The sequence below is a fragment of the Euprymna scolopes genome, chromosome 17 (assembly GCF_053919585.1).
Source record: "Euprymna scolopes isolate OS-2025 chromosome 17, ASM5391958v1, whole genome shotgun sequence".
NCBI lineage: Eukaryota > Metazoa > Mollusca > Cephalopoda > Sepiida > Sepiolidae > Euprymna > Euprymna scolopes.
Genome location: NC_136498.1, coordinates 110,922,725 through 110,948,301, shown reverse-complemented (window position 1 = coordinate 110,948,301; position 25,577 = coordinate 110,922,725). Strand labels below are relative to the sequence as shown.

At 33.0% G+C, this 25,577-nt stretch overlaps 1 protein-coding gene across 1 annotated transcript in view; it reads left to right on the top strand.

Annotated features, from left to right (window-relative positions):
• LOC145296880 (T-complex protein 1 subunit theta-like) overlaps positions 1-25,347 on the top strand; it is a 50,509-nt gene extending 25,162 nt beyond the window's left edge. Inside the window, exons 6-17 of the mRNA XM_080143021.1 lie at positions 2,547-2,675; positions 4,648-4,709; positions 6,973-7,110; positions 8,490-8,561; positions 9,410-9,583; positions 10,959-11,046; positions 14,495-14,610; positions 15,736-15,807; positions 18,561-18,653; positions 18,831-18,902; positions 23,452-23,568; positions 24,992-25,347. Coding sequence (XP_079999147.1) covers positions 2,547-2,675; positions 4,648-4,709; positions 6,973-7,110; positions 8,490-8,561; positions 9,410-9,583; positions 10,959-11,046; positions 14,495-14,610; positions 15,736-15,807; positions 18,561-18,653; positions 18,831-18,902; positions 23,452-23,568; positions 24,992-25,057 — 1,199 coding nt within the window. The 3' untranslated portion in view covers positions 25,058-25,347. The remainder of the gene's footprint in view (positions 1-2,546; positions 2,676-4,647; positions 4,710-6,972; positions 7,111-8,489; positions 8,562-9,409; positions 9,584-10,958; positions 11,047-14,494; positions 14,611-15,735; positions 15,808-18,560; positions 18,654-18,830; positions 18,903-23,451; positions 23,569-24,991) is intronic.
• Positions 25,348-25,577: the final 230 nt, after the last annotated feature.

Sequence of the window (25,577 nt, the reverse complement as noted above, 5' to 3'; positions counted from 1 at the left end):
ATCAATGCCTGTTATTAAATAGATCTGTCCATTAATTTGGTTTGTTAGAATGTGCAAAGTCAGTAAATATTCTCTCCTTAACAATCGTGTTTTTAGTTAAAGTAATTTACCTATAAAAAATGATGAAATAAAATGAAAAATCATTTCATTGAACAGAAATGATGAATATTGAAGTTGGATTCCCCAACAGATTTTTTTATTGATCGACATTCAACTTACTGATCTGTTCTTTTTACAAATCCGCAAAAACTTTTAGTGCTTATGCACTTCTGTTACCGCGCTATTGTTTTTAATAGAATTTTCAAGTTAAATTTAATTTTTAGGATTTTTGTTTATTAAAATGTTTGTCGAAAAAAAAATTTTTTTCTTACAACCTGCATTATATGCAGACACAACTAACTAGGATTACTCTCACACCTCCCTCTAAAATGAACTAATTGGTTATTCACAGCTGACCATCTGAAGGTCATTCGCTAGTGTGCTACTAGGAGAGTTATTAAATGGTGATGGTTGCTTTACATCACAAGTTTTGAAGTTTATATTTCGGTGATTAATTCAAAATATAAATTGATTTAATTTGATCTGCCCCCCCCCTTCCCCTCCCGTTTAAAAAAATAATTTTTATTAGATTTCATTCAGAGTAGAATTGTTAAGATTCCTTTTTTTGGTAATTCTTTTTCTATTGTCTAATTTACTGAATTTAATGAAGAACAGATCTTAATACTTAAAAAAAAAAAAAAAAAAAAATTTAATGTGTGACTTTAAATGATTTTTATTGACTTTTGAAAACTATTAATAGGAAATAATTGTCCAGCATTATCAATTCTATCATACCCCTTTTACAAAATCAGTTAATGTTTGTTTGAAAAAGTTTTTATGGTATAACATGCAAAGAATTTTAGTAATACATGTATGTGGGTTGGGGCTACATCCAATAATCTAAATTCTATCTTTCAAAGCCATGCATTATATTATATGTATTTCACATATTGTCATAAACAGCAGACAACCTACAAACCTTATATTTTAAGAAAAATCTATTTATTCAATTTCTGTCAAATGAAATTGTATTCTACTCGGATGAATTTTACAACGGTAACATTTTTCAGTCGACAAAATGATAGAAGCAGCAATGTATTCCATTAATTAATATTAAGCTGTTATTTATCATATACTTGGGGGGGGGGTACCTGGCATTGTCCAGGTGTTTGGAGGTGTGTGTATGTGTTTGTTAGATCAAAACAACTCTTGTTTTTTAACGTTGGCCGGGTGTTTGGAGGTGTAAAAGAAAAAAGGTAGGCTCGAACTCGAAGCCTTGACGAAAAGGTGGAAACGAAAGAGAAAAAAAACCCAGACACGTAACCGTCTCGGCTACGAGTGGAGGGAAGTGAAAGCTGTGTTAATTTATTGTTTATAAAATGAAATTAACAGGTGCGTGATGTTTGACCCCGACTCGATTTGCACTGCAAGCCAGTTTCTGTTCCCCCCCGCCCCATCATTCGCTTTTTTATACTGAAAAGCGAAAGAAACTCGAGATCGAAAAATCTGGAAAAAATAGTGCATGAAAGTCGGGCAAATTAAATACATACGCGAACCCCGTTCGTTAACTCGTACTTATTATCATTTAGACAGCATATAAAGTTTTAAGGAATGAGCCGACCGAGAAGCCTGGCGAAAAGTCTTCTGCAGACATACAGAAAAAGTGCACACACACACATACATACATACACACACACATACATTTTCGTTTTTATATATATAGATTTCTTCTATACAAGATTTTCTTTGTTTAATGTACACATATTGCTTAAGACCAGATGGACAACTGGTTTTAAATTAACCTGTCTTGAGATAAAACTTTGGGTTTTATTTACAGGGTTTAGTTTAAAATAAATATCCACAATGAAGAAGCTAATGTAGCCCAAAGAGGCTTCAAATTTTAAAGAATTGATTTGTATTTTGTTGAACAGAAATGATGAATATTTGAGTTGGATTCCCCAACAGAATATTTCTTGTTGACATTCAGCTTGCTGATTTGTTCTTCAAATATAGCAAATTAAGTGTTTATGATAATTAAAAAAATAAATTTTTTAAATTCTAGAATTAAAAACTGTATTTACACAAGGTCAAATTAATCAGGAAATTCTATTAGAAGTTAAAATATAAGAATATATATTGATAAACAGAACCCCTGAAAGCTTTGTTAAACTCCAAATGAATTATGTGCTGTCTAAAGTTTGATGAATGCTGTTATCAAAAAAATAAAATAACTATAAGAAAAGGTTATGTCACTTAAATACCTACTACTGCAACTTGTCATATACACAAGCAGACTCAAGCTGTTTACATCATAAGTCATCGTTTGGTTGATTTTCTGAAAACTAGAATTAATCTATGCAAGTTCTACACTCATTCTCAAGATAGACTTTTCTAATTAGTCAGGTTATTCAAGGTTTTAATTTTCTCTCGGAATTTTAAAGAAAATGAAACCAAATTTTTATATGCCAGTTATAATTTTTTTTTTTTTTTTTTTTTTTTTCTTCCAGATTTGGTTGTTGGTCAAGTGAAAGATTTACGAAACAAAGATGAGGTGAAAAAGATCATCCGATCAACGGTGATGAGCAAACAGTTCGGTTCTGAAGATTTTGTTGCTGAATTGATTACAGATGCTTGCAGTAAGTAAAAATTGAAAGAACATAAAATTACTTGTCAAATAAACTTGATTCGTAAAATTAAAAAAAAAGAGGGAAAAAAAAAAACGTAAATTAGTATGAATTGGAATGATGTAGCTTTTTTTGACCGGCTCGATTCTGTGTTGGCATTAGCTTCCCTGATTTTTTTTGAAATCTGATGCATATAGAGGAAGTACATGAAGGTTGCCAACATCCATAAAGTGGTGCTATGAAATTGGCTGGATTTCAACTTGACATCCTCTTGTTGTCAGTGCACATCAGTGTCCACTTTGCCATTATCATCTCTGAATTATTTAGTAATTTATTTAAAATCATTAATTAAAAATGTTAAAAATTAATTTAATTTAAAAAATAAGTTAAAATAAATATTCTGAGAATGTCTTTACGTAAATAAAGCTGGTGCATTTCTCGCTGTTAACAAACAGTGGCTGCTTTGGAATTCGAGTGGAAATAGACGTCAAGGTTTTAGTAGAGATCTGGATCGTGTTCTCCCTCCCTAGTCTTTCCATCTTCCTTGACCTCTCATAGACATTTTATTTGGTATCAGCACTTTTAATGGAAATTTTATTGTTACATTCAACGAATTTTATCCCGTTGCGCGAGACTAAGAGTTCTAAAAGAAATTTAATCAAAAAAAAAAAAAAAAGAGACCAAAGTAAACTGGTATAAAATTTAATCAAAAAGAAAAATAGAAAAGGAAATGTATAGTTCGACTGGGCTGCCAAATCAGTCCCTCTGGCGGTTCTTAAGAACTCTTTAAACAATTATACTTTTACAAAAAAAAAAATTTGGCGTAGTTGAAACACGTCAACACTTCTTACCCTTTTGTTGTGTTATTCAATGCAGAATTGAGATGCATAAATCATTATCAGTTTCCAATTGAGTTCATCTGACTTCTCACCACTAGAAATAAATCGATGGAGGATCCGTTACCAAAATTTTTCTTTTACTTTGCTTTTTTTTTCACGGCATATCAACCCTTTCTTGGGTTATTTAACATCGAATTAATATTTATCCGGAAATAACGTATAGATACTATTTTATCGAATAAAATAGTAATTCCAACTGTTGTCATGGGAAATTGAAAACAGACTTTGTTTTGCTTGTTTCTTGAATTTGTAATTTTATCTGATTTCGATTCCGTTCAGGATTTGTTTGGGAAATTTAATAATCTCGATGGTTATTATTACTTTCTTCTTGTATTTCAAACGTCACAACACCGCTCTGGTATAATTCAAAGGTTGCAAAACTGCTCTGTTTCTTTCAGTTCATCGCAACACCGCTTTTGTGTAATTCAATTCGACGCAACACCGCTCTGGTGCTTTCAAAGACTAATACCGCTCTGGTGCTTTTTAGTTCCAACGCCGCTCTGGTTCTTTTAGTATCCTGCCAGTTTCTGGTGTTTTTTTTTGTTTTTCTTCTTCCCCAGTTTCTGTTGGTTTCACTCTTTTTAAAATGGCGCGCTCAATGTTTTAGCCAATCGAATCCCGCGTGACACAGCAAGAAGTATTAGCACCAGATACACCGAGAGAGGGGGAGAAAGAGAGAAGAAAATACACCAATTAGAGGGGGAAAGGAAGGGGATGGAGAGAGTAGAAAGACACTAATAGCAGGGAAAAAAGGAAGGGGAGGTAAATAGAAAAAAAGGAAAATAATATTTCTACACTTTGGAAGTGGGGACCAAATTATGGTATTTCTGGCAGTTTCAAATACTTTGAATTCGTATTATATACTTGATTTTTTTTTTCTATTTCAAGTTAGCTATTGTTGGTCATCATTAACTTCTTATATGGATTGTTTTCCGTACTCAAGGATTTTCCTTGTTTTAATCAGCATCATGTGCTGTACGATGCCCATCCTATTGTTGTTGTTGTTGTATTATGTGAATATAAAGAAAGATTTGTACAAAACTTGCATTATTTTTTTTTTTTATTTATTTTTTTTTTCTTCCCAGCTGGAATTCTTACTCAAAAGAATGTCTTCAATGTTGATAATGTCAGAGTTTGCAAAATTTTGGTGAGTTATTTATTATTTTAAGTATAAATCTTCTATCAAAAATGACTTGGGAGTGGGATGTTGATTAAAAAAAAATCTCATTAAGTGAGGATTTTATTTTTTTTTGCCAAATTCGTTTTTCACAGATTTGTTTTATTCTTCTAAACTATTTAAAAGGTTTTGCCTGACAATTTTTTATATTTTTTATTTTTCTCCACTAAATTTTGTTTGATAAAGTATAGATATATGTAAACATACATATTGGTCTTTACCTGGCAAATATACTCTGTGAACCAAGTGCAAAAAAAGATTCAAACAATTGCACTTAAAGGGATGGTTGGACTCTAAAAAAAATCTCTCAGTTGGAATATCTGAGTTAGCGGGTGAATGTTTGCCATCCAGTAGGATGCCCTATCCTCAGTTTAAACAAATTTAGAATTTTTTTTTTTTTTTTGGGGGGGGGGGGGGTCCTTGTTTCTTCCCCCCCCCCCTCGATTAATTGTTTAATTTGATGTCAGATTTAGCAATTCTTATTTGTTTTTACTGTTTGAATGATCTTACTGCAATCATGATAAATATTAAACTTTTTTTAATATTCCAAATTTTCATTTTAATCACAAACGGATATAACAACACTGATAGTTCCATCCACATTCCAGGTTAAGTAGTGAAACCTTGGATCCTGTCAGATTGACCACACTTCATCTGACATTCCATCTCATCTAATTGCAACTCGCACAACTTTGTGTGAAGTGTAGTGCAATGAGAAACTAGTCTTGTGTGTCTTTTAGACAACAGATGCTCCATGAGAAAGTTATACTTAAAATTAGCAAAATGTTCAACTACACTTGTTAGTTACTCAAGTTCAGTAAGAGAGAAATAAATACCCATCCCAAATATGACAAAAATGTCTGATCATTTTGTCTTTATAAATTAGTTAAATTTACTATGGTTATATAATAAAATTTCAGGAATTTCTTTTATGGATCCTCGTCAAGAGAATTTCATCAGTAGATGAGTATGATGGTAGCCTGCATTGTTTTTATTTAATATACGATTTTTCCAATGTTTCTGTAGTAGTTGTTTGATCACTGGAAACGAGAGAATGGATTACATGATTGCTTACGTTAGTTTTTACTGTGGAGAGAGAAGCCTTTATCCAACTTGGTTGCTATTCATCTTTACGTCTGCACATTAATCAGTGGAGATTCTTTTGGTATGGTTGGACTCTGCAACCTGTGTAGCAAAATTTGAACATAAGTCAAAGTAAATACTCTGAGAATGTATTCCATGTCTTTACGTAAACAAAGCTGGTGCATTTCTCGCTGTTAACAAACAGTGGCTGCTTTGGAATGCTTTACAACGGTAACATTTTTCAGTCGACAAAATGATAGCAGCAGCAATGTATTCCATGAATTAATATTAAGCTGTTATTTATCATATACTTCGGGGGGGGGGGTACCCGGCATTGTCCATGTGTTTGGAGGTGTGTGTATGTGTTGGGGGGGGGGTAGATCAACATGGGAGTGTTATAATAATGTTAAACATAATTTTTTTCACATTAACACATTAACGTGTGCGTGTAGGAGGAGGAGTGGGGCACCAAAGATGTAGCTGACACATACAGGAAATTGTATTTTGACCAGACGTTGATGTGTCAAAATAACTTGTCTGATTTTCTTATGTTTTGACGTTTCGGATGCTCTTTCTGACACGTTTGCTTCTCCAACTTAGAGAGATGGAGTGAAATCCTCTGCTCTAGAACGTTATAGTAAAGACTAATTTATGTTTATTTGTATATCTATACTTCTATGAATTATTTTTTGTATTGATATATTAAAAAAAAAACTTTTTTTTTTCTATTTATTTAAAAAGAAAATACAACTTTGTTATATATGGATCCTGAAATTCCATTCATCTGCAAAATATCTAGCTAATTTGCATATTCTTTTAAACATTCATTTTAATTAATTCCAAATTAGTTTTTTTTTTTTACTTTTAAATCATTACTATATATTGGGTCCAATATAATAAAATAATATAAATACAAAATCTGCATTAATCAAAATATCATATTTAAGCGTATTTTACGACTGAGCAATGCCAGGCAGCCTACTAGTTTGTTAATAAAAATATATCTACCCTGTCACACAAAATTTATCAAATTTTAAAATTTAAAAAAAAAAAAAAAAAAATCCAGTCTGTATTTATTTCAGAAGAAACCCTGTAATTCCAATAATGGTTATAAACCACCTCCTTTTTTTTTTTCTCTCCCTCTCTCAAGGGTTCGGGTTTGCTGAATTCCACTGTACTTCAAGGAATGGTGTTTAAACGTTCAGTTGAAGGTTCCGTTGGCAAATCAGATAAGAGCAATATTGCTATTTTCTCTTGCCCCTTAGACTCACTACAAACAGAAACTAAGGTAAGTTTTACATGCATATGTTGTATATATATATATACTAGTGTTATGAATAACCGTTTTTCTATTTTACTACTTTTCATCTAAAAAAAAATGGGTGGGAGTGAAAGTGGTTTTGTAATTGAAACTAATCTGCATTTGAAAAAATTGAGCTAATAAAACATGGTCCTAAAAGAACATTTGTGAGTGTTTTATAAAATTAGGTTGTTTAATGTTTAAATTTTTTATGTTTTTTGTACTGTGATACTATAGACTGTCTTCGCGCCTTCAGCTAAAACTAAATAAATAATTTGTAATATAAAAAAAATAAAGTAAGCTAAGTGGGTGACAATGGAGAGGTCAACAAACGTATTATGCTCCTTAGACCGGATGGCGCCCTGGTTATTGATGGCCTGTTTTTTTTTTGGGGGGGGGGGTGTAGTCGGATGGTGTCTGGCTAAGAATAGCAGATATAATGAGATGATTGATTAGATCAGTCTGAAAATTCAGCTCGGGGGAGATTATGGTAGACCTGGCGAGTTAGTTTGAGATGATGTGCCAGATCAGATCGAGCTGACGAGTAGATGACCTTGAGTAGACAATGACTTGTCTTATGCAAATGATCTTGGTTCTTATGAATTTGAAAGACTGAAGCTTAATTCAGATATGAACTCTAGAAGTGGGGTTCTAATGACAGGCATGCATATACACCCATTAGCAATGTATGTATCTGTATTTTTATTATATTAGTTTGCTTTTGACGCCACTTATTAATCTGTGCGCATGTCATTGGTGGTCGCTAATACAAGAGATGACACAGAAGACGAAGAGTAAGGTAAAGCCATTGCACAAACGATGTCTTGTTTCCAATTGCATCACCAGACAAAAACAAACCTCTACAACACGATTGAACTGTATAAAATCTCATGTGGTATCCAATGGTGATGCTATTTTTTTTTGGGGGGGGGGGGTGATACAATAGATTTAGGCTTATCATTTATATCTAAAGTGTCACAATTTCCTGATTGGCAGGAACCTTATTTCATGCAATTTAGTTTTCCTCTAAAAGTTAATATAAAAATGCTGTAAAAAAAATATATATTATCTGAGTAGGGAATTCTGATCCAATGAATCTAATTTTCACCTACCAAGAGATGGGAAAAGCTAGAATCTTATATTTATAGAAATTCTATATTTAGCAAAGTAAACTCCTGAAATGAATTCCTTGCCTAGAGTTTAAAAAATCTCTAAGGATTTTCTCTGCACACAAATACATTGATGTCTGTTTAAACCACAGACCCTATTTCGAATTAAAAGCAAAAGATTTCCAAAGCTTGCATAGCATTTGTCAGTAGCGTCAGTTGTAATAAACAACTTAATAATCACGTTTTTAATTTTTCCAGGGAACAGTTTTGATAAAAACTGCAGAAGAGCTGATGAATTTTAGCAAAGGGGAAGAAGATCAAATGGAAAAGGTGAGTTAAGCAAGGTCCAAATCGCACATACAAAACTTAGGTACAAGAATGAAACTATTTTTATTAACATAGATAACGGATATTTATAAAGTTGCGCCATTTATCACCCCAACAGATTAAAATGTCCAATTCATATTTACAATAGAAGACAAGTTTTTTAATATGCAATCAAATTAATCTTATTATTGACTAATTTGCATATTTCTTGCAAAAGTGCATCTGATTATTTTTATTTTTTTAACCATAACATAGTTATCTAACGTGGATAGTGACTTAGCATTTTGGGTGAAAGTTTTTCTGTTTAACTTGCATCTTAGGATTGTGATTCTTGGTTACATCAAGTTTGCTCAGGCAATGCCAAGACAGGGGTCCCACTAGTTTTACTCTAAAACTAAGCTATCATAAAATTCTTACTTTTACAGTATTTGGACATTTTAAAAATGTTGGATTTTAATGAATAAAGGAACCATGGAATTTTTCATCCTTGGGTGGCTTTAAAAAAAATTTGGTGGCTTTTATGTAGATCTTTTGATTAAAAAAAAATTCTGTATTTTTTTTTTTTTTTACTTGTCTGTTCAACTTCTATCATATCACCTTGCATGTTTCATATCTTGGTATTTTACATTTGTCATTGACAGTTTCTCTGTAAATGTGTGTGTGTGTGTGTGTGTAAATCAGACTTTTTAACTATTTTCTTTATTTGCTGACTCATAATGCAGCCTACAAAATGGCGACCTCATGTGTGGGGAAAGATATACCCAAGCATACATAGTCACTAAAACTTTTTTTTAAATGTTACTTTTCAGGTTATTTCTAAAAAAGAAAAAAACTGTTCTTTTCTCTTTCAGCACATCCAATCTCTTGCCGAGGCAGGCGTTAATGTTGTTGTGTCTGGCGGCAAAGTTGGTGAATTAGCTCTTCACTACTGCAACAAATACAACCTGTTAATCGTTCGTGTAATGTCTAAGTTTGATCTCAGAAGATTAGCACGCTCTGTATCTGCCACTGTCCTACCAAAGATCGTAAGTATCTTCATCTTTTCTGTTTCATTCAATGAATGAGCAGCAGCTTATTTATGAATGTTAATGTAGGGGAGGGGTTGGTGTATTTTTTTCTTTTGCATACTGCTAGGCTATGATCACAAAAAGTTGGATAATTTATGACCAGATTTATAAGAATGAATAAATCTGATACCAGAATTTCTGTATAAAATATATTGAATCTTTTTGAATTTTTCAGTTATAGGTTTTTGTCTTCACACAAGAAATTCTACTGATACTAACTGGATGAACACCACCACTTTTTTTTTTTTTTTTTTATACCAGGAATTCTTTACAATTCAAAGCTTTTCTAATTGTATTGATGTTGCTAATTTTTGTGTGGGACAATTGCATTTTATATTCACAATTGGATAATTTTCTTTTCTCTATGATAGTTATTTCCTTTGCCATTTCTTTTTGGATCATTTTTCTATTACAAGAATCACTTTACATTCAAAAGTTAACTTATTCAGACTATTTAAAAAAAAAAGTTTATACAAGAAAATTGTCTGAAGCATTGCCATGAAGTGGTGGTCATCTTTTATCCTTTTCTTCATATTCCCATACTGCCAAAAATATATTTAAAACCTCATAATGCAACAGATATAACTCCAATCAGTCCTTAGATTGGAGTCCAAGTATTTTAGTATCTCTACATGTTTTGGGCTAAGGTCACAGTGTAGTATCTGTTCTGATGCTATACCTCACCTTTTTTACTTGAAATTCTTTACAATTCAAAGCTTTTCTGATTGCATTGATGTTGCTAATTTATGCTTTTCTCTACAATAGTTATTTCTTTTGCCATTTTCCTTTTTGGATAAAGTTGCTCTACATGCAAACGTTGGCTTATTCAGTACATTTAATTCTGTCTGTATTTCTAAAATTGTTTCCGAAAATCTACGGATTCAAAATTTCCATCTGAAGTAAAGTTCTCCGGATCAGTTACAGATCCATTCTACAAATTTAATACCTGATATTAAATAATGCAAACAGGCATCTATTGTCATGTTATTAACTACACACGAATCACTTGATGAGGCCATGATAAAATATAATGGTCGATGTTATTTAAAGTATTTTAACTCTAAATCAGGTCTGGCTTAAAAGCTGATGCCAACAAGAAATAAAAAGAAATTATTTTAGCTGTGAGAATTTTCTAATTATCAATAGTAATGCTTTACACCAAATGGAAACCATTATTTCTCTTACTAAAGAGCTCTATCCAATGAATATGGAGAACATCTGATATATGACTGAAATAAATTTTTTTTTTTTTTTACATATTTAAAATCTTGCTAATTCTATTTCTCTGGAAACCTTTTTTTCTTCCCTCATTTAATTTTTTTTTTTTTTTCAGTGTGTTCCTACAACAGAAGAAATGGGTTACTGTGATCATGTTTACGTTGATGAAATTGGTGAAACTTCAGTTGTTATATTTAAACAAGGTTTGTTTTTAGCAGTTGCAACATTTTATTTATTTCCTTTATATTCACTGAAAATTTTGACAGGAATTATTAGTGATTGCTTACTTTTTGGCACTAACAAACGATATTCTCTGGAGTCTGAGTAACAAGTCTCTAGATTTCTAGCGTTCTCTGCCACTTGATATCGCAGCAGTTATTTACTATTGATTTTTCAATATTAACAACCATTGGTTTTCTCTTGAATTTGAGTGGCAATAAATCTGAATTTCAGTGTTGGGGGGGGGTACTTGTACAGTTTAATCAAGACACTAAAAAACGAAAATATCAAAAAGGTTATATTGTATTTATCCGTTTTGAACATATCTCAAAAAAAAAATTTCGCTTAATTTGAGTGAGTAGTTTTTTTTTTTTTTTGTTTTTTACAGCGGAAAAACACGTTTTTATGACAGCACGTTGAGGGCAGACATCTTGGAATTTTTTTAAATTTTTGTTTGAAGTTTAGAAACGCCACGGGGAGATAACTCAATTTAAAGTGCCGACACTCTCTCCCGATCTTTAATACTAGCTTTTCTTCCGAAAAATCGAACCTTTTGCTCGGTATAACAAATTGTTTTTTCGCCGTAAAACAAAAACTACTTGATGAAATTAAGTAAAATTTTTTTTTTTTTTTTCAGAGAACTTCATTCCATAACAGATACGTACAATATAGACTTTTTTCGATAATTTCATTTTTTTAACGTCTTGATTAAACTGTACAAGTACCTTTTTTTTACTTCAGTTGAAGTTCTAAGAAATCAAACCTCTCCATTCCTGGGGCTAACACTTGATCTCTATATGAGATACATAGATATTCGAATATTGCATAATCAAACAAGTCTGTCCCGCCAATAGCTTTAATTAAATACTTATTTCTATTCTGTTACTCATAAAAAGTAAGTTGCTGGAATCTGTTAAATAGAGAAATAATCAACCATCTCAGCAAAAATAACCTTCTTAGTGACACACAATATGGTTTCCGTTCTGCTAGATGTACTTACAGTTGTATCTCATAGGATTAGCAAATCTCTTGACGGAGGCAACTTTTCTAGGGCAATTGCTCTTGACATATCGAAGGCCTTTGATAGGGTATGGCATAAAGGTTTACTTCACAAGATCTCTAACTATAGTATAGCTGGAAATGTGTTCTCAATTATTAAATCATTTCTTTCTGATAGGTTCATAAGAGTAGTAGTTGATGGGCAAAAATCAGAAACACACAGTATTAATGCTGGAATCCCTCAGGGGTCCATCCTGGGCCCAACTCTTTTCCTGATCTACATTAATCTTCCAAATCACATCCTTACATCATTCGTAGACGTTTATCTGATGACACTACAATCTATGCTAGCACATCTAAGACCGTAAACGACCAATTTCTCTGATTCTCTCTCCTCTGATCTTGAGCACATGGTACAATGGGGAAAGGAGTGACTGGTTACTTTTAATGCATCTAAAACCAAGCTTCTATCTTTACATCATCAACGTTCTGATCCCCATGTGGTATCAATTGAAATGAATAGCTCTCGTCTTGGGGAGGCCTCATGTTTTGACAAGCTTCTTGGCTTGACCTTTACTCCTGATCTTAAATGGAACACGTACATCAAATCTGTTGCCAAGGCCGCTGGAAAAATGATGGGATCCTTCTATCGATCCAGTAGATATCTCACTGCTGGTGCAATTCTCTATCTATATAAGAGCCAGGTACGTCCAAGGATGGAGTACTGTTGCCACATCTGGATAGGAGCTGCTAGAAAGGATTTGTCCTGCCTTGATGTCAAAATAGACCGTAGTCTCGTAAGAGATATCCTTTTCTCTTTGCTGCAACCTCTATCTCACAGAAGAGATGTTGCGAGTTTGTCTCTGCTTTATCGTTATTTTCATGGCAAGTGTTCGAGTGAGCTTCAATCTATTGTCCCTCTCTCGCCAAACTTTCACAAGAAACACTCGTCTAGCTGAAAACACTATCAATAATTCCCCCCACTCTTTATCTGTGCCTAAACCTAAACGTAGATTTCATGAACAAAGCTTCTTTCTTAGAACTGCACGCCTGTGGAACTGTCTTCCGTTTTCCTGTTTCCATCTGACTACCATATGTTTGTCTTTAAGTCCAATGTAAACAAATTCTTGATAAGCTGTTCCCTTTAAGTTAACAAATTTACTAAATTTCCATTACTGACAATTACTATATGGTCCAATTGACTACTGTACATTCTTAACCCTTATCCTCGGGCCTTGATAAGTGGTTATGCCTATGTAAAAAAAAAAAAAAAAAAAAAAAATATTTGAATACTAATTATAGGGATCAGTTTCTTGATTTTGTTTTTCTCCAGCAATGTCAGGACACAGCTCATGCTAGTATTAAACAAAATTATGTTGAACAACTGTTCTATGTAATAATCTAAATGCTATTGTTCATTTGAATAAAACTTTGTGGCATAGAATTAGAAAAAAAAAAAAAATCTTTACATCTATGATTTAATGTGATCAAAGTCTCTTTGAAGAAGAAAAAAAAAAATGGGTGAAATTTTTATTTTAGTTTTTGTTTCTGTCTTGAATATTTTTTTGGAACAGAAATGATGAATATTAGAGTTGGATTCCCCAACAGAATTTTTCTTGATTGACATTCAACTTCCTGATCTGTTCTTATACAAAAAATTTTTGTAATTCGTTCATTAATTATTCTGCTGATATAAAAAATCCTTATCTCTATACTTTTAGTCTACTTCCATATTAAGTACGGCACAATCACATTGACATACCGGTTCTCGCCAGATCACCGAAGTTAAACAACGTTGAGCCTGGTCAGTACCGGATGGGTGACCGTTTGGGAAGGTGAAGCACTGTATGTAACACGAGGTAAAATACCAGGTTGAGAAACTGGTGCGGTCTATCCTTCTCGAGAGAGTAGATGGAACCTCTGGAGCCGTGGTAGTCACCCCATCTAGTGATGATGTCACAAAAAATACCTTTGATAGCCCTGGTGAAGCATCAAGTATTCAGCTACCGACAAGATTTGAATTACACTACAAACTCGTGTAGTGAGTTCAATCTCGGCTGCGGCCACGCTGGATAGATGGATTTTTATATACATTTTATGGATTGATTCAGTTTATTTTGAAATTTGGTGATCTATGATCGATTCTGCAGTAATTTGAATTTTTATGAATTTGTAATATTCGTGTTTGTCCCTTTTTAACCGAGTAGTATTTTAATGATAGATATGAACACTTGTATTCAAACCACCAACAATGACGGGGAGGGGTGTTGAGTTTTTGTACATGTTAGCAGAATTGAAAAGATATTGTGGAGTGGGGTAGTTTTTGTTGGTGTTGTCTGGCCAAAATATTTTTCCAACTTATATTTTATCCTTATTTTAATGTTGTACTTAAAATATAAATTTTTTTTTTCTTTTATCTATATATGTAAATAGATAAAGAAGAAACTACAATTTCTACCATTGTGATCCGTGGTTCTTCTGAGAATATAATGGATGATATGGAACGTGCTATTGATGATGGCGTCAACTCTTTCAAAGCCATGACAAAGGTAGGGTTTTTGTGTTGTTTTTCTTTTTTTTTTTTTTTTTTTTATCTCTGAAAGCACTAGGCATACAGTGGAATTAGGTTGAGAGGATGACCAGTTTGTGTGCAGGAATTGCAAGACTATATGAGAAAGACAAAGCATTAAATTGCTGAGCTAATGCTAATTTCAGAGGTCACAACCCTTTATGATCTGAATTATGTTATAGATAATTAAAAAAAAAAAAAATTAATTTTCGATGGTGACATACAATGAACAGTTGCAATTTGGATTAATTTGAATCAATTCTCACTTTATGCTATTGTATTCGTTTATTTACAACTGAACAAATTAGTTCAACCAGGTCATAAAGGGCGAACAAGGTTTATCTGCGTTCCGTGATATTATTTAAAGCACATGAATCCACTTTTTGTAGCAAAAATTGCATTTGTATAAATGATAATTTAAAATAGTGTTTTTTATAGCATTAAAAATATGCTTCATCCAGTCACATAATTTTGCTAGGCTGGAAATATCCTATATCATGGTTAATGAACATATACTATGCTAACTCCCAAAAGAGGCGATAATCCCTTTGAGGATAGTATCATGATGAACACGGACTACCCTCCTCCCCTTCTATGTAATATTTGGTAGGATTAGTCTGCCTCTCCTTAAATATTAGGAGGTAATTCCTGGGAGGACAATCTAATGAGAACACTACCCACATCCATTAAAAGATAATGCAATAACAGATTGAGTTGGTGTTTTTTTGTCTAAATTTATTTAAGAATCATAAAAATCTTTTTATGGTTTCTGATTTTCATATTTTTCATTAGCCAATGCTCATAATGTAGTCCTATTTATTATATTCAATATTTGTACACGTGCTAGCGTTCTCATTACAAAAAGAATTTTTTCCATTAACATAGGGAGAAATTGGGTATCTTCTGTGGCGACAACATTGGAAGATCTTAAAGAAAAAAAAAATTAGAGTTTATTCGTTTAGAAAATGTCAAACAATATAGTTTAATATATTCGGAATTGATAAATCTTTCTGAAGAAATTACTCCAATTTTAAGGAAAATTTTATTTTGGATTGTATGCAAAAATACATGTATTTTTTTTTTTTTTTTTTTTATCTTGATTCAGGATAGTCGTTTGGTTGCTGGTGCCGGAGCCACAGAAATTGAATTAGCAAAAAGAATTACCACATTTGGAGAAGTTAGTATTTTTCTTATTCCTTATGTAAAGGATTTTTTTTTTTTTTTTTTTTTTAATAAATTATTAAATATATTGTCTTAAAAATGAATTGTAAATTTTAATAAAAAAAAAAAAAAAAAAAAAAAAAATTCATGAATTGTTTTTCTATTAAGTTACAAAGTAATAAAATTAAGTTTTAAAAAAAATTTGTTTTAAAGAAAAGCATGCAATTTAAATTTTAACATTTGTTAAGACATTTAATAGATTTTATTTCAAACTGGTGTGTGTATGTCATTGAATTATCTTTCCAATTATTAATCAGTTTTGAGGGAAAATGGTAGACAAGTTGATGTAGTCGAGATATTTTAAATGATTTTGAATCTGTTCTGGGTAAAAAATTGTAAATTTGGATATGAAGATTACTGATAAAAGTGAAAATAAACTTGTGATTCTTTCCATTTATTTCATGTGTTCTAATATATCTGTTCTGCTGGGGTGGAGAACTATGCGATTTAAGAAAATTCTCAGGTTTTGAGATTAAAAAAAAACGTATTTAATTAATTTATACTCTTTTTTTTTTTTTTTTTTTTTTTGCATAGGCATCACTACATTATCAAGGCCAAGAGGCCACTCAAGGATAAGGGTTAAAGAGTGTACAGTACAAATTGGACAATATAGTAATCATTAGTAATGAAAATTTGGTAAATTTGATAACTTATATGGAACGGCTCATCAAGAACTTATTTACGTTAGACTTGAAGACAACCATATTGTAGTCAGCCGGAAAGCAGGAAAACGGAAGACAATTCCACAGGCGTGCAGTTCTAAGAAAGAAGCTTTGTTCATGGAATCTACGTTTAGGTTTAGGCACAGATAAAGAGTGGGGGAAATTATTGATAGTGTTTACAGCTAGACGAGTGTTTCTTGTGAAAGTTTGTCGAGAGGGGACCATAGATTGAAGCTCAGTCGAACACTTTCCATGAAAATAATAATACATCAGAGACAAACTCGCCACATCTCTTGTGAGATAGAGGTTGCAAGGAAGAGAAAAGGACATCTCCTACGAGGCTACGAAGTCTATTTTGAACTCTATCAAGGCAGGCCAAGTCCTTTCTAGCAGCTCCTGCCCAGATGTGGCAACAGTATTCCATCCTTGGACGTACCTGGCTCTTATATAGATAGAGAATAGCATCAGCAGTGAGATATCTACCGGATCGCTAGAAAGATCCCACCATTTTTCCAGCGGCCTTGGCAACAGATTTGATGTACGTGTTCCATTTAAGATCAGGAGTAATGGTCAAGCCAAGAAGCTTGTCAAAACTTGAGGCCTCCTGAAGACGAGAGCCATTCATTTCAATTGATGCCAGATGTGGATCAGAATGTTGATCATGTAAAGAGAGAAGCTTGGTTTTAGATGCATTAAAAGTAACCAGCCACTCCTTACCCCATTGTACTACGTGCTCAAGATCAGAGGAGAGAGAATTGGAGAGAACTTGGTCGTTTACTGTCTTAGATGTGCTACCATAAATGGTAGTGTTGTCAGCATAAATGTCTACAAATGATGTAAGGATGTGATAATGTAGATCAGGAAAAGAGTTGGGCCCAGGATGGACCCCTGAGGGACTGTGAGCTTCTAATTTTTACCCCTCAACTACTACTCTTATGAACCTATCAGAAAGAAATGATTTAATAATTGAGAAGACATTTCCAGCTATACCATAGCTAGAGATCTTATGAAGTAAACCTTTATGCCATACCCTATCAAAGGTCTTAGATATGTCAAGAACAATTGCCCTAGAAAAGTTGCCTCCGTCGAGAGATTTGCTAATCCTATGAGATATAACTGTAAGCACATCTGCTGTAGATCTAGCAGAACGGAAACCATATTGAGTGTCACTAAGGTTATTTTTGTTGAAATGGTTGATTACTTCTGTATTTAACACAGATTCCAGCAACTTACTCATGACGCACAGGAGACTTATTGGCCTGTACTAAGAGGGGGATGAGCGATCACCTGAATTCTTAAATACAGGGCATACTGATGAAATTTTCCAGGGAGATGGGAAACTATTCTCCTTAAGACAACGTTTAAACAGTTTTGTAAGTATGGGCGCTAGTTCAGGTTGAAGTTTTTTGAGTACTATAATTGGAATACCGTCAGGGCCAGTTGCTTTACTGGAATCAAGGTTTTTGATTAGCTTGGCAACATCACGTACAGATATACGTATATCACATAGCGTGTTTTCTGATACAGGAGGAAATATTGGGAGTTGGCGGCCTTGATCGCAAAGGGTAGAATTAGCTGCAAAGTTCTTGACAAAGAGTTTGGCTTTGTCTGATGCTGACGAGATTACCTCAGGTCCATTGATAATAGTTGGGATGGAGCACACGCTTCTGTTCATGATTCTGTTTGCTATTTGCCAAAACTGGTGGGAACCAAGCCGCTGCTCAGCTACTTTTTTTAATGGAGTAAGTCTTAACACATATATTGGTAAATAGTGGAAAACGACTAAACAATTCAGAGATCAGTTTTCATATGAAAAAGAATTTGAAGAAAAAATGTAGATGAAAGGAAATGAAAATATTTAAAGTTTGCAAAAACGCTTTTTGTAATGTCTCTCTCTCTCCCTCCTTCCAAAAATTGAATTCAAAGCACACAATGGGAAGCCATCTTCTGTTGCCATCTAATATCTTGGAGAATTATGACACTTTTGATTCCACACAAAATCTCCATTCAATACTAAACTACATCTTTGTTTTCCTTTCATTTGTAGAGTGCTCCTGGTTTAGAACAATATGGTATCAAGAAATTTGCACAAGCCCTTGAAGTTCTACCACAAGCCATTGCCGAGAACACCGGTGCTAAGGTAAAGACAACTGTGACTTTTATATTTGAAACTGTCGACTCTTCTCTGCCTGACCTTTCTGCACGTCTTTCATTCATATTCAGTTTTCCTTCATAAACTATTTTTGTGTGTATACTTGTAATTAGAGAATTATTATTAGATTAATCCTTTTTTTTTTTTTTTTTTTTTCCTTTGTAGAGTCGTGAAGTTTTATCTAAATTGTATGCCCGTCACCAAAAAGGAGAGCAAAATATTGGTGTCAATATTGAGGTAAGAGTTTTTTTTTTTTCTTTCTCTCTCTCTCTCTCTCTCCAGAAACTGATTTCTTAACCATTTAAAAAAAAAAAAAATGGAAAACACAAAAAAAGCATATAATTTATAGGTTTTATATTTTAAATATTTCAAACAGTCCTCTGTTCTTTTATCATAAAATGTCATTTTCAACCTTGTGCAATGTTTATTCTAAACAGTCACTCGACGCAAAATCTTGAATGGCAAAGAAAACCAATAACTATTTTTTTAATCTTACTGAATTACCATTACAAATAATTTGCATATTAAAACACTCTTATATGTTGAAATGAATAAATGCAAAAGTTTTTTTTTTTATTACCATCAAAATGGTTTACTCTAATTTAAATCAATAGTAAAAATTTGAAATACTGTATGTCTGCACACACACACACACACACACACACACACACACACACACACACACACACACACACACATATATATGGAGAGAGAGGGTGGAACAATAAAGGTGTCACCCTAAAGAAAACAATGTAACAGGCTTAAGCCTTAATCACCACCGCGATACAGACCCGGAACTGGGAGAATGCCTTTTCCACAAGTGCTAGGAGTTCAGCAGCTGGTGCCGATCAGGCTGGCATTGGTGTTGTGGGGGGTTATGTTAGTAATGTTCTCGACGTATGACCAAACGAAGAGAACAGTGAGTGAGAGAAGGGTACAAGGGAGAAGTGAGTGAGAAAGTATTCCTTCTGAAGTCAAGCCTGGGTCCCTTTGAACTTGTGGGTTGGCGCCGAGTCCTGCTGCTACACCCAGGGTCTGCCAATGGCCACCTGATTGCACCAGGGGATTAGTACGTCCAGGTACATTTGGTGTTGACTTTCAAGCCGACTTCGAAGATGTGAGGTGACATGATGTGGCCCTCACTTGAAACCACACCAAAGAACATAACCATGGCTGAAAATTTTATTTTCATCACGTCCCTGTTATTTGTGGCAATCCAGCGATGCATTTTGAGGGTGCTGGCAATGGTCCTGTTCTCGTAACTTGAATCTGTAGAGAGCATGAATGGTACAACAGTGCATCTCCGATCTCACTTATTGAATATCGTGTCACTTTCAGACATGATAGAAGGCTCCTATGGCTCTTGGGATTTGTACACAACTGGCCAACAACTAATAGATGGTCTGCAACAAAATGAAAAAGAAAGCTGATTTTCATCAAACAAAAACAATTTTATCGTGCCTGTGTGTGTGTGTGTGTGTGTGTGTGTGTGTGTGTGTGTGTGTGTGTGTGTGCAAGGTGTCTTCAATAAGTTTCCAGACTTTTTTCATATTGGCACTTTTATTAATAGTACACACATGAAACTAGTCCCCTTCAAAGTAATCTCCTCCAGCTGCAATGCACTTGTACTGTTCCAACAAGTTCATGAAGGTCTCATGGAAGTGCTCTTGTGTGAGCATGTCAATGACCCTCGTCACAGCCTCTTTCATCTTGATTGTCTCATAACAACAGCCTCTAAAGTTTTTTCCTTGAGCTTAGGGAATAGGCAAAAGTCACAGGGGCAAAATCTGGACTATAGGAAGGGTAAGGAACTGCTCATCTTTGTCAAATAGTCTGTGATTATGATGGAGTTGTGGACTGCACCCTTGGGATAAACTTCATGCAAATCTTCTGCAGCTTCAGTTGCGAATAAGTGTGTGTACAGTTCCCACACTGACATCAAATTGTGCACTTATTGTCTCTATGGATGCAACAGTTTTTATTCATAAAATTCTTTATTTGGCCAATCAACTCTGATGTTCTGACTTTCTTACTCTTCTCATACCTCTCATCGTCTCTCCTTCCTTGAATCTTTTATGCAACTCAAAAACTAATGTTGGATTCATGCAAGATGGTCCAAAAGTAGTCTGAAGCGTTCGATACTTCTGTGGCAGTTTGTCTAAGTTTAAAACAATTTTATTGCATATCGTTCTTAAGCGTCCTCTCGTCCAGATTGCATTCACCAGCTGTGACAATCTAGCTTTAGTAGGGTGTATTTCAATTCCGGCTGTAGCTGTTCAATAAAAAACATAAAAATTTGTCAGTCATATCATAGTATGTATAACAATAACATACTGAATTTTCAAGAGTCTACGACAATTTTAAATACCTGTACAAAAAAATGTCTGGAAACCTTTTGAAGGCACCATGTGTGCTTATAGTAACTATCATTTGCGTAATTAGTTTATTTATTACAAGAAACTTTTTTTCTTTTTTTTTTTTTCTTTTTTTTCAAATCGATAACCAGCTGACTAAGCCAGTCATATATTTATAGGCAGTTACAAGTTGCTTTCATCAAATGACTTTTAGTGGCTTTAACACTAAAAGGAAAGATTGAACAGAAATGAAGAATATTTGAGTTGGATTCCCCAACAGAATACGTTTTGATTGACATTCAACTTGCTGATCTGTTCTTTTTTAAATTTCGCAGAAACACCTATTTTATTAAAGCAATTTTTTTTTTATACAAGAACCCAAGTTTGCCCAGCTGAGCAAACTTGGGGCCTTGTAAATATCCAGTAAATAAAGCGTCTAGTAAATCATTTTTTTGCATTTCCATACACCAAACATGGATATAAATATCACTAAAACATCCACTGGGTTATAAGCTTCATTTCGGTGCCCAACTTGCCTGGGTGGGTTGCCAGTAGGCTGAGGTAAATCGCATCTCTCACACACACACACACAGTACGAAAATTTATAAGATATATGGGATTTTGAAAGTTCAATTATGTTATTTTGTTATTAAACAATTAAATGTTTTCATTTCAATTCATAAAATTACTGGATATAAGTCACATCAATAGCTTTAAAATATTTTAATGCATACAAGTTTGCTTTAAATGGATTTTAAACCTTTTATATATACCAGTTTAAATGTTTCCAGATGTTTTTTTTTTTTTTTTTTTTTTTTTTTTTTTTAAGTGTAAATTGGTTTAGTTGTTGATAGATGAACCAAAATGCATTCAGACCCTGGCCAGGGTTCTTTTTTTTACTCCTCTCTTCAAAGTATTTTCAACTATCAGGGAGCACCCGACTGGTCATAAAATATGCTTAAATATACGTTAATTTGTCTGATTTTGTATTATTGTAGAGCCAATTCTCTGTTGAATATTATACTCTACCTAATATATAGTACTGATTTCAAAGAATTTAAAAAAAAAATGATTTGGTGCCATCAGCTACAATCAGAACCAAAACATTTAGCGTTTCAGCCATGTTCCCTATTAGATCTATTGATAGATAAGAAAGATTTAAAATTAAACAACTTCAAGCTATGACAGAATTTGTGCATGCGTAAAACTGATAAAAATATGCTCGCAAGTTGAAATGAATATTTTGTGTTTCAACTTGACACATATTTCTGGGCACATTATTCATCCATCCAAACAAAGAGTTTACTCATTATAAACCGTCTTTGGTGTATGATTACTATTTCCTGTTAATTTCAGTGTTGTGTGACTAGTAGTTGATTGGTTAAACACACATCTGTTCAACTAGTAATAAAAAAAAAAAAAAGTAAGTTTCATTTACAGTGATTACAGAATTTATTAATATCACCTAAAATACTGATTATTTTTCAAACAACTTCCATGAATAAAAACTCAACACTTCCCTGAATTGTAATCTTCTGCAATTTCTGTAAACAAAATATATCAACATGTTGTGTGATTTTTACCAAGTCTTTTAAAAAGTGATTTAAAACGAAGACTTAATTTTATCATGAAACTTAATTTATTTTTAAAATATTTTGTTGAACAGAAATGATGAATATTTAAGTTGGATTCCCCAACCGAATATATTTTGTTGACATTCAGCTTACTGATCTGTTCTTTTTACAAATTCACAATATAACACATTTTGTTTTATTGGTCTCCTGACAGCGGAGAGATTGGAGTTAGTAATTCACTCCTGTTCATCCGTTTGCACTTTTCTCAATAACCACACCTTGAGTTTTTTTTTTTTTTTTTTTTTTTTTTTTTTTAAACAAACATTATCAAACTCAACTGGACGTCTGGTTCAATCTTCATCTGCAAGAGTGAAATCTCTACTTCTGAATTTCGCAAACCATCTTCTGCAAGATCTTTCATTCACACATTCCTTTCCATAAACTGGGTGAATATTTCTAGCCGCTTCAGCTGCTGAGTTTCATCTTGAACTCATAAAGCATTATATGCCTCAAATTATTTCATGTTAGTAGGGTTGTAATCAAGCAAATTTAAATTTTATCGTTCTGTAATGAAAAACTAATCAGTTAAAATGCATCTAAACATTTTGTTCAATTCAAAAACAAAGGTAAAAATTCGGACAGAACTTATGGGATGACCTGATATAATAGTGTTGTTTTTTTTAATGGCATATACCGATCTTACATTAATTTTTATTGTTCTTCTAAACAAATTGTTAGAGCAGTAATTAACTGATTATTGGGCAGAATGGGGGGTTTCATACTCGGACAATACTGAGTAACTCTTAGGTCATTGTGAACAAATACATCACTTGTACTTTCCTTTTTTTACTCCCTTAGGAAATTGGCACGGTTACAGATGCAGTAGAAAATAATATTCTGGATCTCTACACAAAGTTGGTTTGGATTCTGAAATTTGCATCCTCTGCTGCTTGCACAGTTCTCGGTGTTGACCAGGTAAGCAATATTTGTACTTAGGGTGGGTGGGGTGGGGGGTCTCAATAAATTGTGGAATGAGACCAAGTTTTAATTATTTTTTTTGTTTTCCAGTTAAAGAAAATCTTTACTCTTTTAGAAATTCTTTCTTACTAAATAGAAGTAATTCTCATAAAAAAAATGTCAGTATGTGATTTTTTTTTTTAAAATGTTTTTTACATTTTCTTGTGTGTAAATTTAAAAGATGTACAGCACCAGATATCTGGGAGTCTTTGTTCTGAAACCAAATTAAAGCTTAATTTTTTTCGCATCAGTATCTATAGATACAGACGCACCCAAGCATTGTTCCTTTCCAATACACCCGCATGTGTATTGAAATAGAAAATTTGACAATATGTGCATGTCTAAAAAGTGTATAACATTTGGAGCTAATTTGAAGAATAGTTTCATTACTTGATATAACCTAGTGATAAACTAATATTGGGATCATCCCCCCCCCTCTCTCTCTTCTATTATATTTTTTATGTTTGATCTGTTTAAAAACAAAATGTAACTTGTCTCTATCCTAGTGTTTCTGTACCTTTTCAAGATTTGCCACTCATGTTGGCATAGGTCATGTAAATAAATAACTGATTAAATTTGTCAACAGATTTGGAGTAAACCTAGAAAACAAACTTTACAGTATTCGAACCCGTGCGTTAGGTTATCCCTCTTTCAGGAACACCTGTTAAATTTTGTAAGAGTTTTTGCTTTGCACTTTTTTTGAATCCTCAGCCCATGAACTAAATAATTACAAATTCTAGTTTCTGCTGATTGGTTGATTCATGAAACTGCAATAAACTGTCAAGATTAACGTTTATTTATTGAATACTTACTAAAAATTAAGCCCTTTTTTTTTTTTTTTTTTTTTTTTTTTTTTTTCAAAACAAAAATACAAAAAAATCTTTACAAAACCTATGATGTACATAGTTGTCATCGGACGAAGGTGTTATATTACAAAAACCACTTAAATTAAATAGGTTTTTTTTTTGTTTTTATTTTATTTTTAAGAAAATTAAATTTTATGACTAAACAAGATGTAAGGTTTTGCCAACTGAATTCAAACTGTCGAGATCAATATCAGCTTTATAATCGATACAATTGACCATTGAAAATCACTAAAAATCATTTTTAAAAGAAATTATTTTATATATAAAAGCTACTTGATCAATTTACATAATTTTTGGAATATGACATCTTCGTTCTGTGACGAGTATGTACATCATAAAAATTTATCTGCATTTTTTTTTTTTTAAATTCTAAAACAAACGCATCATGTATTGTTATCTAAAAGGATATTAAGCTCTTTGTGTATGTGCGGCAAGTTTTCACTTGGTAGATATGTTTTTTGCTTTTTTGTTTTTTTTTTTAGACTAACTTAAATATCTGTTCTAATTTCTTTCAGATCATTATGGCTAAACCTGCCGGTGGACCAAAGGTCCGTGAAAACAAAGATTGGGATGAAGATTAAATTGACTGTCACACATTATTCCCACGTACCATCTCATCCATACATAAATTTAAAGCTGCAGAAAAAAAAAAAATGTTCAATATATGCTTGTCGTGTTTTTTCTTTTTTTTTTTTTTTTGTTTTTTTCTCTCATTCTTTTTGGCTGGCCATTTCTAAATTGTTGCAGCTGTTGTTGTCCTTGCCAGGAGGGCATTCTTACCAATGTTGGAATCTCTTCAACATTCTTCACTCTTATTTCTGTTAATTCAAACCAAATAAGTACTTCTCTGGAAATAAATATTTAAAACATATTTTTGTTTTGTTATGAAAACAGCAAGATGTGAATACAAGACAGAAAATGAGGGAAAATCATTTTCCTGCAAGGGGCACTCTGGTCATGTACAAAAAAGCTGAGAATGGATTCATATTCTCTAATGCCAGTAATCTTCTATATAAATAAGATGGTACATGCATGTGTGTGTGTGTGTGTAAATATCTAACAGGTAAACTCATAAACTACTGGTCACAGGGAGGGAAACTG